At 35.1% G+C, this 13,007-nt stretch overlaps 2 protein-coding genes across 8 annotated transcripts in view; one reads left to right on the top strand and one right to left on the bottom strand.

The window, feature by feature from the left end:
- The window catches only part of MINDY2 (MINDY lysine 48 deubiquitinase 2), an 82,797-nt gene extending 75,471 nt beyond the window's left edge, over positions 1-7,326 (top strand). For 2 of the 7 annotated variants that reach the window (XM_058737582.1, XM_058737580.1), the window contains one exon: positions 602-4,907. In XM_058737582.1, the coding sequence (XP_058593565.1) occupies positions 602-730 (129 nt within the window). In that variant the 3' untranslated portion in view covers positions 731-4,907. Of the gene's footprint in view, positions 1-601; positions 4,908-6,384 lie in introns of those variants that run through there. The other 5 variants (XR_009264110.1, XR_009264111.1, XR_009264108.1 and 2 more) reach the window with 5 other exon arrangements.
- SLTM (SAFB like transcription modulator) overlaps positions 1,763-13,007 on the bottom strand; it is an 81,026-nt gene continuing 69,781 nt past the window's right edge. Inside the window, exon 21 of the mRNA XM_058737558.1 lies at positions 1,763-2,854. Within this exon, the coding sequence (XP_058593541.1) occupies positions 2,806-2,854 (49 nt within the window). The 3' untranslated portion in view covers positions 1,763-2,805. The remainder of the gene's footprint in view (positions 2,855-13,007) is intronic.

Raw genomic sequence — 13,007 nt, 5'->3', positions numbered from 1 at the left:
CCAGAACTGTTCCTCTGACTTAGGATACAGAGAAGATAAGATGCTCTTTAAGGTCTGGTGAAATTTTAAATATAGAGGTCTCCATTAAACTAAGTATTTATATTCCTAGTTCAAATATTGATTACTCCAAGGTTAAAATTTAAAACCTGGTATATTTTTACTAGCTCTTCACTAAAAACATTTTCTTATTTGACAGAATACACTTATTTCACACTCAGAGTTCTCAGGATTTTTTTTTTTTCTCCTTGAAAATCTGTTTATTATAGTATTTGATGAGGTCTTAGGGAACTTAGTTTACCAAAAGTTGTCAATTTCTTTAACATAAACTTTAACAAATATTTCTTGAATTGAGGCTTCAGGGAATATAATCCTCCACATTATTTATTGTTTGAAAATTCTTTTACTTATAATAATTAATACATTAATTAGATCTATCTAAAATGATAGAGGCAGTTACTCAGATACCATATAACAAGTCTGTGACCAAATAACTTTTTTTTATTAATGATTCCTTTCACTCTTATGGTTTTTCTTTCTAGATAACTATGATTAAGCACCTTAGAAAGTTGAGGTAATTTCTTCCTGTTTATTTTTCTTAAAGCAAAGCCAGCCAGCACAAGCCTCTCCATCAAGTGGAAGACAATCTGCGAATAGTGAACGTAAACGAAAGGAACCTCGAGAAAAAGATAAAGAAAAAGAAAAGGACAAAAATAGCTGTGTCATTTTGTAACAAGTGGTGGGTTCTGTTGGATGCGTCTGTATGTCTTGAGAAACAAAACCACAGGAGAAAAGGAAGAAAAACCGATAAATACCGTCTGTGCCTGATTTCCCAATGGATTTTGTTCATGTTTTTCAGGGGAAAGGTTGTTACTTAGTTACAATCAGACTTTTTCAAGTCACACAGTACACTCTTTGTGAGCTGGAGTTTCGCGTTACAAGTTGGAAATGCTGTGTGGTATCATACATGAAAAATACTGCACTTGTAGCCAAATAAGCAAATCACAGCAAATTTTGTGTCATAGTGACATTCATAACTCATATCAGTTAGTAAGCTATTTTATCTTTTGTTCTAACAATGAATGGAGGTAACTGATTTTGTCTGATTCCTTCCTGAAATCTAAATATTAGCACAATAGTTTCTGAAATTAATTTTTACAATGTTAAATTATTATCTAATCCAAGAGAAACCAGGGGGTTAATATAGGGATATAAAAGGAAAACACACACACACACACACACACACACACACAAAACACAAGAAACAAACCAAGACAAAAAATAACAAATAAATAACCTTTAATCCTGTATTGGACTAGTTCAGCCCTTGAACAGCTTTACCTTTCTTTAGGAATGTACATTTTAGATACTATCTTGAGAACTGATAATGGAGCTTGGGTTTAATTTAGATAGAAAAAATAAGTTGTATTTCTTTTCCAATAGCAAAAAAATTACATAACACTAATACTCATATTCTGTAAAATCAGATATTAATGACTTTGTAGTGTTGTGAAATTTTGAGGAATTTTGAAATCTTTAATATACGTAACTTGTACTACAGTTACTATTTATTGAAAGTGCGATAACTGATAAGAAGGAAACCACAGTGGATGCTAGGCCTTGTAAATACAGGAATATAGAAAAGCAGATAGTTCAAATGTCTACCTTTTTCTAGAATTACCTTGAACCTTAAAATTTAAATCATGTTTATTTGCTAGAAAATTATGTATACTTAGTAAAGCCAACAAAAAAGCACATTTCTGAAAGGAAGTTAGAGATATAATCTCTGAGTCTAGTGAAACGCATTAATAAAAATCTGTTTGAAAATAGATAAGAATTGGGAGGAATTTATGTAAAAGCAATCAGACTTTTTTAACTTATGGGAACCAAATAGACCTATAACATCTTGTAGTGTTTATAGGATTCAGAAAGAATATTTATTGAACTTTATTATAAGGCAACACATATTTTCCTGTATTTCTACTATCCTTAATAGTCCTTTTTATATATGCTTTATATTTAAAAGTTTGATTTAGTCATTTTTGAAAAGACTATTGCTGCTGCAGGTAGTTATGTGATTTTCATTCTAAGCCTCAGTAAATTTGTTTAGGAGCATCTTTATCTAACCTGAGCATCCACTTGGAGAATGTTTTTTGTGGTCTGGGGTGACAGTAGACTACAAAAAAAAAAAATGTGGTGTAGAGTTCTTAAGCTATGTCTTTAACATTCTCCATGATCCAAGACTATTTATAGAATGAGTCTCTATGTAAAAATAAAAAGTAAAGTCTTATTTATGGAAGGAATTATTCTAAGGGAAAAATCCAGGGTCAAGCTGTATCTTTTATGTCATGTCCTTCTGTATTGCATGTCTGGTTATGTTATACCATTTGTTACTCCTTCAGATTTCCTATACTAGCATGATAAATCATCAGAGAACCTGTTTGGGGTATAACACTTTGATACAAAATATCTGGTGAGTCTCTAGTTAATAACCTAGAATATGTGTACATTGGTGAAATAATCAAATTACTACAGAATTCTCTGTTGGCTCAAGCAAGTTGACCTTAGTTCAAGTTTACTCTTGATATCACTCTATTGGTTGGAGAAGGAAAATGAAACCTTAGGGTTTGTTTTTCCTAGAAGAGATAGCAGTGACAGTGCATTATATTTTAATAAGAAAAACAAAACAGTAAATCCTGAGAAATTTTAAAAAGCATATTTGAGGCGTACTTTTCCATAATTATATACTTATCTATTTATTACCCTTGAAAAATATATGTGTAAAAGTTATTCTTCTGTTATTTGTTACTATCTTCTTAATTTGTTCCAAAGATAATACTGCCATTCTGCATTCCCTCTGGAAGGAAAAAAAAACAAAAAACAACAAAAAAAAAACCCTCAAAACCAGCAGTGCTGCTATCAGATAAGTAGATGTCAATGTATACTTATAAAAAATAACTAAAAAATGTAATGTGTTTGTTAATTCAACCTTTTTTCTACATAATGTTTCCAACTCAGACTTTCTTACATTCCTGGAATTCAGTTTGATATACCAAGAGTAATACTGATAAAATGTTTGCTTTGATTACTGTGAGGAAAAAATTAAATGTTCAATTCTATTAAAACAAACTTCTTGGGAGATACTGGTTTCCCAACCTTGAAGGTTAGAGCTATTGTGTCTTTATATTCTTAAATTTTGCTCAAGGCAACAAATTACATATTCAGACATTTCATTGCTGGTTTGGGGATATTGGAATTTGATAGTGGTGTATTACAGGCTTTCCTTCACAATATTTTGTAGTACTTGAAAACTGTTACATGAACTGCTAGCAGAAGTTAGAACTTAAACATTTTTGTTTTTAATATTTGTAGGCTAGATTAGGGACACATTTATATCAACCGATCACTATTACAGCTAGCAAAAGAGACATGAATGAATGGATATGGTCACTGCACTTTCTTGTACTTTCAAAGGCTATTTCATAAGTTTAGTGACCAGTCTTTGTTAGCAATATGAAAAGTGTCCTCATGTGTAACCCCAGTGAATCAACAATGCTGTGATTTACAATAGGTTATCAACACTTAGAAGTACGTGAGAGAGAGAGAGTGAGAGAGAATGTGTGTGTGTGTGTGTGTGTGTGTGTGCGCGCGCGCATGTGAGTGTGTGTGTTTGAAGCAAGGATCCATGACTTCTATTGTCAAAGGAATCTGGGAACCTTCCCTCAAATTTTACCATTTAAGAATACACACACACATAAATAACCTAAGCCGTTTGGGGCAGCTAAAATTGGCATTAGCTGTTTCTTAGAATATGCTGGTCCAGTGTGCTTAGGTGAAGTAACTTCTTCCATGTTTCAGGGTATCTGTTGGCTTAACAGTTGAGTGAGGCATAGACTAGAGTTCAGGATTAAGTTGTATAATATATTTTGTTTTAGTCTCTCATATTTCTAGTATTTGACTACTTATCCCATATTATGTTTCAAATTCTTCCTCATACTTCTTGATCTTAGCTTAATTAAGCAAGTTAGTATTAGAGATTAATTGACTGAATCCAACATTAACCATTTTGTACTTGCACAAAACCTTAACACTTTGTTTTTACTGAATCACCAGCTCAGGTCATTAAGAGAGATCTTGAGAGAAAAGAGGACTAGAAGGCAAATAGATATCTAAGGAAAGAATTGTAGTCCTCATATTAATGTTGGCATATGAAGCTGATATTTATAAAGTCCTGCTGGAGAAATACATTCAAGGCAAAAATTTCCAGAACTGTCCTCAAACTCATTTATTTAAAAAAAAATTGCTTTAAAGCAAAATGATTACATTTCACTTAATTTCCTATTAAATATTCCAGTTATTTTAAAATACGATAGAAAACGTACAGGCTTTGCCTGTCGTACAATATTTGGGCATACAACTTAAACTGTAATTGTAAACTTACTAATGTTTGATAAAATACATGGAGGCACTAAAGATAGTACGTAATTTGTATTTTAAGGAACTAGAAATAGGAATTCTGAACTGTTTTATGTCTAAAAATCTGGCTTTTATCTTTCCATGGACAAACTTTCTATGCCTCAGTTTACTCTAAATATGCAAAGGATGTTCATTTTTTCAGAGCGTTAACACTCCTGAGTAAAGGACAAAGTATAAGCTCAGAGTATTACTTAAATAATCATATATATAGTTTTTGTTCTTGAGTGTGCAGATCTTTTCCCCAATCACAATATTTCTTAAAGTCAGTTTTTTTAATGCTGTTAAATTTGTAAAATTACCTTGTCTTTGAGTATGGCATTATCTCTTCCTGAAATGTATTTTGCAGTTGCTTTTGGACTATACGATCAAAATCAAGAGAATTTGGGGAGTATAAAAAGCATTAAAAGTCTATTTTTTCCAGTCTCTTTCATATATCTAAGTATTTAGATTCCCTTTGCCTTTTTCTCCATGTAACAAAGCACATTGGTATCAGGTCACTAATACATACATGTAAAACTTTTGCGCATGGATGAGAGTTCCTCGGTTCTCTAGGAATATAATGGCTTTTTGTTTTATTTTATTTTATTTTACTGATATTAATTATAGCTACTGAGAAAATCTTATGAAGAATCAACGTTACTTTTCTCAGGTGACACTTTAAAACAAAGTTTAAAATCGAAGGCTTGTTAGCCAAAAAAATTTACAAAAGAGAGATAATGGAGTCTGAGGGACAGATTTCAGGACCCTGATAATTTTAACTTCTTTTGAAGATTTATCTTAATTTTTTAATTCATGCATGTCTCTTACTTAATCCCAGGGTCTCTGCTGTTAGAAATTAGAGTTTAATACATTGTGATATGCATATGTATTTTTACATAAAGTATTCTAATTTCTAGTTTCACTTTTCTGATCTAAAAACATTAAATTTTTAAAAACTGGGTAAAAGTCTTCCAACTGTTGCTTCAAGTTCGGGTTTGTCCTTTTGTCCTGAGATTTAGACTTCTCTCCCTATAACAGTATTTTTTAGAACATGGTACTATCCCATATAAGGTATTGAAATACCATAGCACAAATACAAAACCTAAACTTTAAATCACAGATTTTTTTTTTTTCCAACGTTTTTTTATTTTTGGGACAGAGAGAGACAGAGCATGAACGGGGGAGGGGCAGAGAGAGAGGGAGACACAGAATCGGAAACAGGCTCCAGGCTCCGAGCCATCAGCCCGGAGCCCGACGCGGGGCTCGAACTCACGGACTGCGAGATCGTGACCTGGCTGAAGTCGGACGCTTAACCGACTGCGCCACCCAGGCGCCCCTAAATCACAGTAGATTTAAAAGACAAAAAGAATTCTATTGTTATTCTGCAGTGCCTGTTCTTTACCTAATATTTTAACTTTAAGAATTTAAGAATTTTTTCAAATAACTTAATTTGTCGTGAATTTTAAAAACTTTATATCCATCTTAACTACACTACAGAGAGGCAGAGATGCCTCCTACTAAGAGGATATACAAAGCAGAATTCTTCTGATGGTGATGCTGGCTTCTTTGGGTCTAGTAGTTACAACTTTAAATAGGAAGTCAGAAAACACAAATTCCCATCTAAATTCCCATATCAGTGACCTGTCCAAATGGGCATTATAAGTAAAATACCCTATAGAGTGATTCTGACTAGTAGAATATGTTTATAGACTAAGATTGGCATTTAATCTTTGAAGATCTGTCTGATGTGTCTCAATTTTGTCAGTTTTTACTCCTTTTCACATCTTAGTTGTATGATATAATCATTATTTTCCAGAGTACAGTGGATATCATAGTTCTACAGATTTTTAAAGATGAGGATTTGAAAAACTTCCAATGGTTTTTGTTAAAAGGCGATTTTCCTCAATAAAATGACAACTATTGTTTTCACAGATCCACACATCACAAGTAGGACAATATCATAGAAGAATGATGTATGATTGCTCCACAGCAGTCAGCAAAAGGGATAATTGGATAATCTTCACTTGTGAAACTTCAGAGGTACCTGAAAGTCATTTCCTAAAGTTAGTGCATGTGAGTCTTTTTCCTTGAATTGTGCAGAATAATTGGATGTGGCACACATTTTGGGGAATAGGAAGTGAAATGGTATAATGACTGCAGAGCAAGTGATTTTGAAATGTCGCAAGAAGAAACAAGTTTTCTTCCTCCACTTCACTGTCAGACTATTTGGGTCAGGAAGTTGCTATGACATACAGATCTCTTTGTGCTAGGCCAAGATTGGCCAATTGAAATAGAGTTCTCAAAGAGTTTGAATATATAGATTGTGTATGAGCACCTATTTTATCCTTTTCTTTACTATCTTAATGCCCTTTCTACTTCTGAAACAATTCATCCATTTTGCTTCATGACCAGCTTTAATTCCAGTTTGAGAATAATAGCACCCCTAGAAATTGATACAAAACAGCATTGAAATACATTTTTCAAATGATACCTAAAAGCATCTACCCAGCTTAGAATTGAACTGAATTTCTATGAAAGAAAGTTATTGTTTTAAATGCTAATTATGTTAAAACTATTTAATTGTAAAAACTATGTCTTAAACATATTCCAAAAGTTTCAGTTTTGGAGGCTATTCCTTTAAAAAGGCATATTGAACATAGATGGGAAAGTGTAAAATATTTCTGATAGAATTATTCAGTATTATTCAACATTTAATTTCATGTTTGTTATTGTACCACAAGGATAGTGTCATTCTTGGATTAAAATGTTGGACCTTTTGTTAATATACTTAAAACTGTAACCAGTGATAACACCCTTAGTATTTTTTATTATAGATTATATTTTATTTCAATAAACTTTGATATTTAGACCAAACAGTCTTTCTCTTATGTATATTCATCTCATTAAGGTACTTCTTACAAAGTGGGGAAATGGAGAGATGGGGAAGTGACATTGATTCATGTTTAGAATTGTGAACTCTAGGATTAACTCTTAGAATTGGACCAACTCTTTGTTTTTAATGTTTGTTTATTTTTGAAGGGGAGAGAGAGAGCACAAGTTGGGGAGGGGCAGAGACAGAGGGAGACACAGAATCTGAAGCAGGCCCCAGGCTATAAGCTGTCAGCACAGAGCCGGACGTGGGGCTCGAACCCATGAGCTCTGAGATCATGACTTGAGCCAAAGTCAGATGCTTAACCGACTGAGCCACCCAGGCGCCCCATTTTTTTTTTTTTTAATGTTTATTTATTTTTGAAGGAGAGAGACAGCATAAGCAGGGGAGGGGCAGAGAGAGATGGAGACACAGAATCTAATGCAGGCTCCAGGCCCCGAGCTGTCAGCACAGAGTCTGACATGGGGCTCGAACCCACAAGCTGTGAGATCATGACCTGAGCAGATGTCAGATGCTTAATGGGCCAACACTTGATAAAGATGGATTTTAACCCAAGAGGCAATGAACAAAAAACCAATCAACTCTAAACTATAGTCAACTACTGGATCCCAATGGTAGATTCATTATATCTGATACTCTTATCCTTTTGGAAGACTAAGTTAGAAAGAGCTGAGAAGGGATCACTTTATCTTTATACCAAGCCAACCTTAATATGAAGTTTTTGTCCAAATCAGCTAATGTCTGCCATTTCTGTGAAAGTTTTCTCAGACACCATAGCCCTTTAAACAGAATTAATCATTACACATAGTGTTTTCTTGACCTCCCCTCATTATAGCACTTAAGCTAGATTGTGAGGCTTTTAAGAACAGGAAGCATATCTTACTCATCTTGATTTTCTTGGCACTTTAAATGAATTTGAATATCTATTTAGAGGAATTTTTTAATTCCTTTAATAGTTATTGTTTCCCTGTCCTTTAAATAAGTGAAATAAGTAAGTTGGGTTATTGAATCCATTTTCTCCTATAGCATAAAAGTTCCGGGTGCCTGGGTAGCTCACTCATTTAAGCATCTGACTCTTGTTTTCAGGTCAGGTAAAAATTTCACAGTTTGTGAGATTGAACCCCATGTCATCTCCACGCTGAGAACATGGAGTCTGTTTGGGATTCTTTCTCTCCCTCTGTCTGTCCCTCTCCTGCTCTCTTTCTCAAAATAAATAAATAAACTTAAAAAAAATTATGGGGGTGCCTGGGTGGCTCAGTTGGTTAACCATCTGATTCTTGGTTTTGGCTCAGGTCATGATCTCACATTTTGTGAAATTGAGCACCGTGTCAGGCTTTGCAGTGACAGCGCAGAGCCTGCTTGGTATCTGTCTGTCCTTCTCTCTCTGCCCCTCTCCAACTTGTTCTCCCTCTCTCTCTCTCTCTCTTAAAAAAAAAAATAAAAAATAAATAAATAAATAAATAAATAAACAAACAAACAAACATTAAAAAATAAAAGTTATGTAGATAGAGGGAACTAAAATTCCTATTCCTTTATTCCTGCCTCTGATTTTCCTTGGGCATCATCCTGTATCCTCCCAGAGTTGATGAAAGAACACTTCCAACAAAACTAGAGTAAGCAGCATTGTTCTTTCCTGTCTCATATCTTTCCTTGCAGGGTCTCTTTTTCACTTTATATTATCCTATGAAGTACGCACCTATTAATTTTTGGAGCTGAGATTTGAAAACAAGCAGTTTGACTCCAGAGGCTGTGCTCACAAATATATCTGGAAGGGAACATATAGGTCTAGGCCAGATCTGTGATTACCTTCATAAATTTAAATTTCCATTATAAAAGGGTAGCTTCTGTTTTCAGAGCTCTTGTCTCTGCTGTTTCTCAAAATAATCAGCTCAAAATAATATTTATGTCAAAAAGGCATATTTTGGGTTGGCATATTCTGTTACCCTTTAGTCAACTCAGGCAAAGGCTGACATGTCACCTTTAAAGGAGTCTTCATTTGGGGCGCCTGGGTGGCTCAGTTAAGCTTCTGACTCTTGATCTTAGCTCAGGTCATTGTCTCATGGTTCATGAGATTGAGCCCCACATTGGGCTCTGCACTGGCAGCATGGGGCCTGCTTGGGATTCTTCTCTCTGCCCCTCTCCACCGACCCTCTTGAAAAATAAATAAATAAATTTTATTTTATTTATTTAAAGGAGTCCTCATTATTATTATTATTTTTTAAGTAAGCCCTAGGCCCAAGGTGGGGCTTGCACTCATGATTCCAAGATCAAGAGTCACATGCTGTACTGACTGAGCAACTAAGCCAGTCAGGAGCCCCCAGTGGAGTCTTCAGTCTTTTGAGGAATTTTCTTTGGACTGCTAACCTTACTAAATTAAGTCACTATAAATGAATGGTGATCATGTAAATGAAATGTAGTAGCATCTGAATCCTGGCGTTCCACTAAATGTCCTAGTCCTTGAAACAGGAAACTAACTGCTTACTACTCATTATTATAACACTACTCCATATTTATTAGGATATTACTATGTATCAGACATTTCACTGTTTATCTTCTTAATCCTCACAACAGTTTTAGACTGATATTGATACAGTTAAGGAAACAGAAACTTGAGGGGTGCCTGGGTGGCTCAGTCGGTTAAGACTCCGTCTTTGGCTCAGGTCATGATATGAGTTAGAGCCTGTGTTGGGCTCTGTGCTGACAGCTTGGAGCCTGTAGCCTGCTTTGGATTCTGTGTCTCCCTCACTCTCTGCCCCTCCCCCCACTCACAGTTTTTCTCTCTCTCTCTCAAAATAAACATTAAAAAAATTTTTTTAAAAAAAAAAGGAAACAAAAACTTGAAAGATTATGCAACTTCCAAAAAGTCACTGCTACTGGCAATGTTGAAATTTAAAACCAGACCTAACTCCAAATCCATTCTCTTACTTAAAATTATGGAAGCGTTCACAAATTTGCATCCCATTCTTGACTCCTTTAATGTAACGAATAGTTATCATTCTTCCTAGATTTAATTACTTGTTTAAGGTGCAGGCTACATTTCCCCAAATTAGGATCTCAGTATAGGGAGGCTACGGGAAATTCTTTAAAGTCAGATTCTGGAGTAAGCATTTGAAACTTCACCTCATTAGCGGTTTGTTTTTTTCCTTTAGGGTGGAACTGGGTATTGGATCATCCATTAAAAGGTCAAATGTTATAGCCTGAAATTTTCTGAAGCTTCTCTTTCTGTGCTTTTGATTTACCAAAAGAAGTTTCAGTCAAGCTGAAAAACTGTATCTTTCTAGAAGTGGATTATTCTGCTGATATGATGTGGAGGCCAAATTAAAATGTACATTGTACTTAATCACTGACTCTTCGATTTATTTCCCTTTATAAATATTTCATTCAACAAAATTCAGTAACTTTTTGCTTACCTAATATATTCCAATGACCTTCCTTTTTAAACCATTTCTTATATTTCTGAAAGTTTTCATCTACATTTAAAGGATCCAATCAAAAATTTAAATCTGGGATCAATAAGATTTGTTTCTCTTCTAGATGTGTTATGGTTTTAGTTCTTAAAGTTAGGTCTGTGATCTTTCAAGTTAATTTTTTTTTCCTGAATAGATTTGATGCATAGAATTGTGTAAGTTTACAGTGTATATAGCATGTTGACATATTTATATATCACATTACATAATTTAGTACATATTATGGTCTATATCCATTACACTGTGTATTAGATCTGTAAGGCTTATTTTCTACTTGTTACAAGTTTGTACCTTTATGACTATCACTCTTACCCCTATCCTCTGATAACCACCATTTTACTGTTTTTTACAGGTTCATCTTTTCTAGATAAAACATATAAATGATATCATAAAGTACATGTCATCCTCTGACTTGTTTCACTTAGCATAATGTGCTCAAATTTCATCAATGTTGTCCCAAATAGAAGGACACCTTCTTTTTTCATGGCTAAAAAATAGTTTATTGTGTATATGTACCCCATTTTTTTTCATTCATTCATCATTTGCTGGGCATTTGAGTCGTTTCCGAATCTTGGCTGTTGTATATAATGGTGTGATAAACATGGGAGTGCATACATGTTGTCAAAATCCTCTTCATTTCCTTTGGGTACATGCCCAGAAGTAGAATTGCTGGGTTGTATGGTAGATCTATTTTTGAGTTTTTGAGGAACCTCCATATTGTTTTCTTTTTTTTATTTTTTTTTATTTTTTTTATTTTTATTTTTGGGACAGAGAGAGACAGAGCATGAACGGGGGAGGGGCAGAGAGAGAGGGAGACACAGAATCCGAAACAGGCTCCAGGCTCCGAGCCATCAGCCCAGAGCCTGACGCGGGGCTCGAACTCACGGACCGCGAGATCGTGACCTGGCTGAAGTCGGACGCTTAACCGACTGCGCCACCCAGGCGCCCCCACCCATATTGTTTTCTGTAGTTGTTGGACCAATATACATTCCCACCAGTAATGTATAAGGGTTCCCTTTTTACCACATCCTTGCCAACACCTGTTGTTGGTAACCATTAATGATAGCCATTCTAACAGGTGTGAGGTGATATCTCTTTGTGGTTTTGACTTGCATTTCTCTGATGATTGGTGATGTTGGGCATCTTTACATGCATCTGTTGGCCATTTTGGTATCTTTTGTAAAGAAAGGTCTATATACTTTTTATTTCTATTTTTTTAATTTAATTTTTTATTTTTTAAAATTTAGATCCAAATTAGTTAGCATATAGTGCAACGATGATTTCAGGAGTAGATTCCTTGATGCCCCTTGCCCATTTAGCCCATTCCCCCCTCCCACAACCCCTCCATTAACCCTCAGTTTGTTCTCCATATTTATGAGTCTCTTCTGTTTTGTCCCCCTCCCTGTTTTTATATTATTTTTGTTTCCCTTCCCTTATGTTCATCTGTTTTGTCTCTTAAAGTCCTCATGAATGAAGGCATCTGATTTGTCTTTCTCTAATTTCACTTAGCATAATACCCTCCAGTTCCATCCACACAGTTGCAAATGGCAAGATTTCATGCTTTTTGATTGCCAAGTAATACTCCACTGTATATATATACCACATCTTCTTTATCCATTCATCTGTCAGTGGACATTTGGGCTCTTGACATACTTTGGCTATTGTTGATAGTGCTGCTATAAACATGGGTGTGCATGTGTCCCTTCGAAACAGCACACCTGTATCCCATGGATAAATGCCTAGTAGTACAATTGCTGGGTCTTAGGGTAGTTCTACTTTTAGTTTTTTGAGGAACCTCCATACTGTTTTCCAGAGTGGCTGCACCAGCTTGCATTCCCAGGGGTCTATATACTTCTACCCATTTTTATTTTTAAAAAAAATTTTTTTTTCAAAGTTTTTTATTTATTTTTGGGACAGAGAGAGACAGAGCATGAACGGGGGAGGGGCAGAGAGAGAGGGAGACACAGAATCCGAAACAGGCTCCAGGCTCCGAGCCATCAGCCCAGAGCCTGACGCGGGGCTCGAACTCACGGACCGCGAGATCGTGACCTGGCTGAAGTCGGACGCTTAACCGACTGCGCCACCCAGGCGCCCCACTTCTACCCATTTTTAAATAAGAATTTGTTGTTGTTCTTATTAAGTTGACTGAGTTTTTATATATTTAGATAGTAATCTTTTATCTGATATATGGTTTGCAA

This window comes from Neofelis nebulosa, chromosome 7 (genome assembly GCF_028018385.1).
Source record: "Neofelis nebulosa isolate mNeoNeb1 chromosome 7, mNeoNeb1.pri, whole genome shotgun sequence".
Lineage (NCBI taxonomy): Eukaryota > Metazoa > Chordata > Mammalia > Carnivora > Felidae > Neofelis > Neofelis nebulosa.
This window is presented reverse-complemented; position numbering and strand designations above follow the sequence as displayed.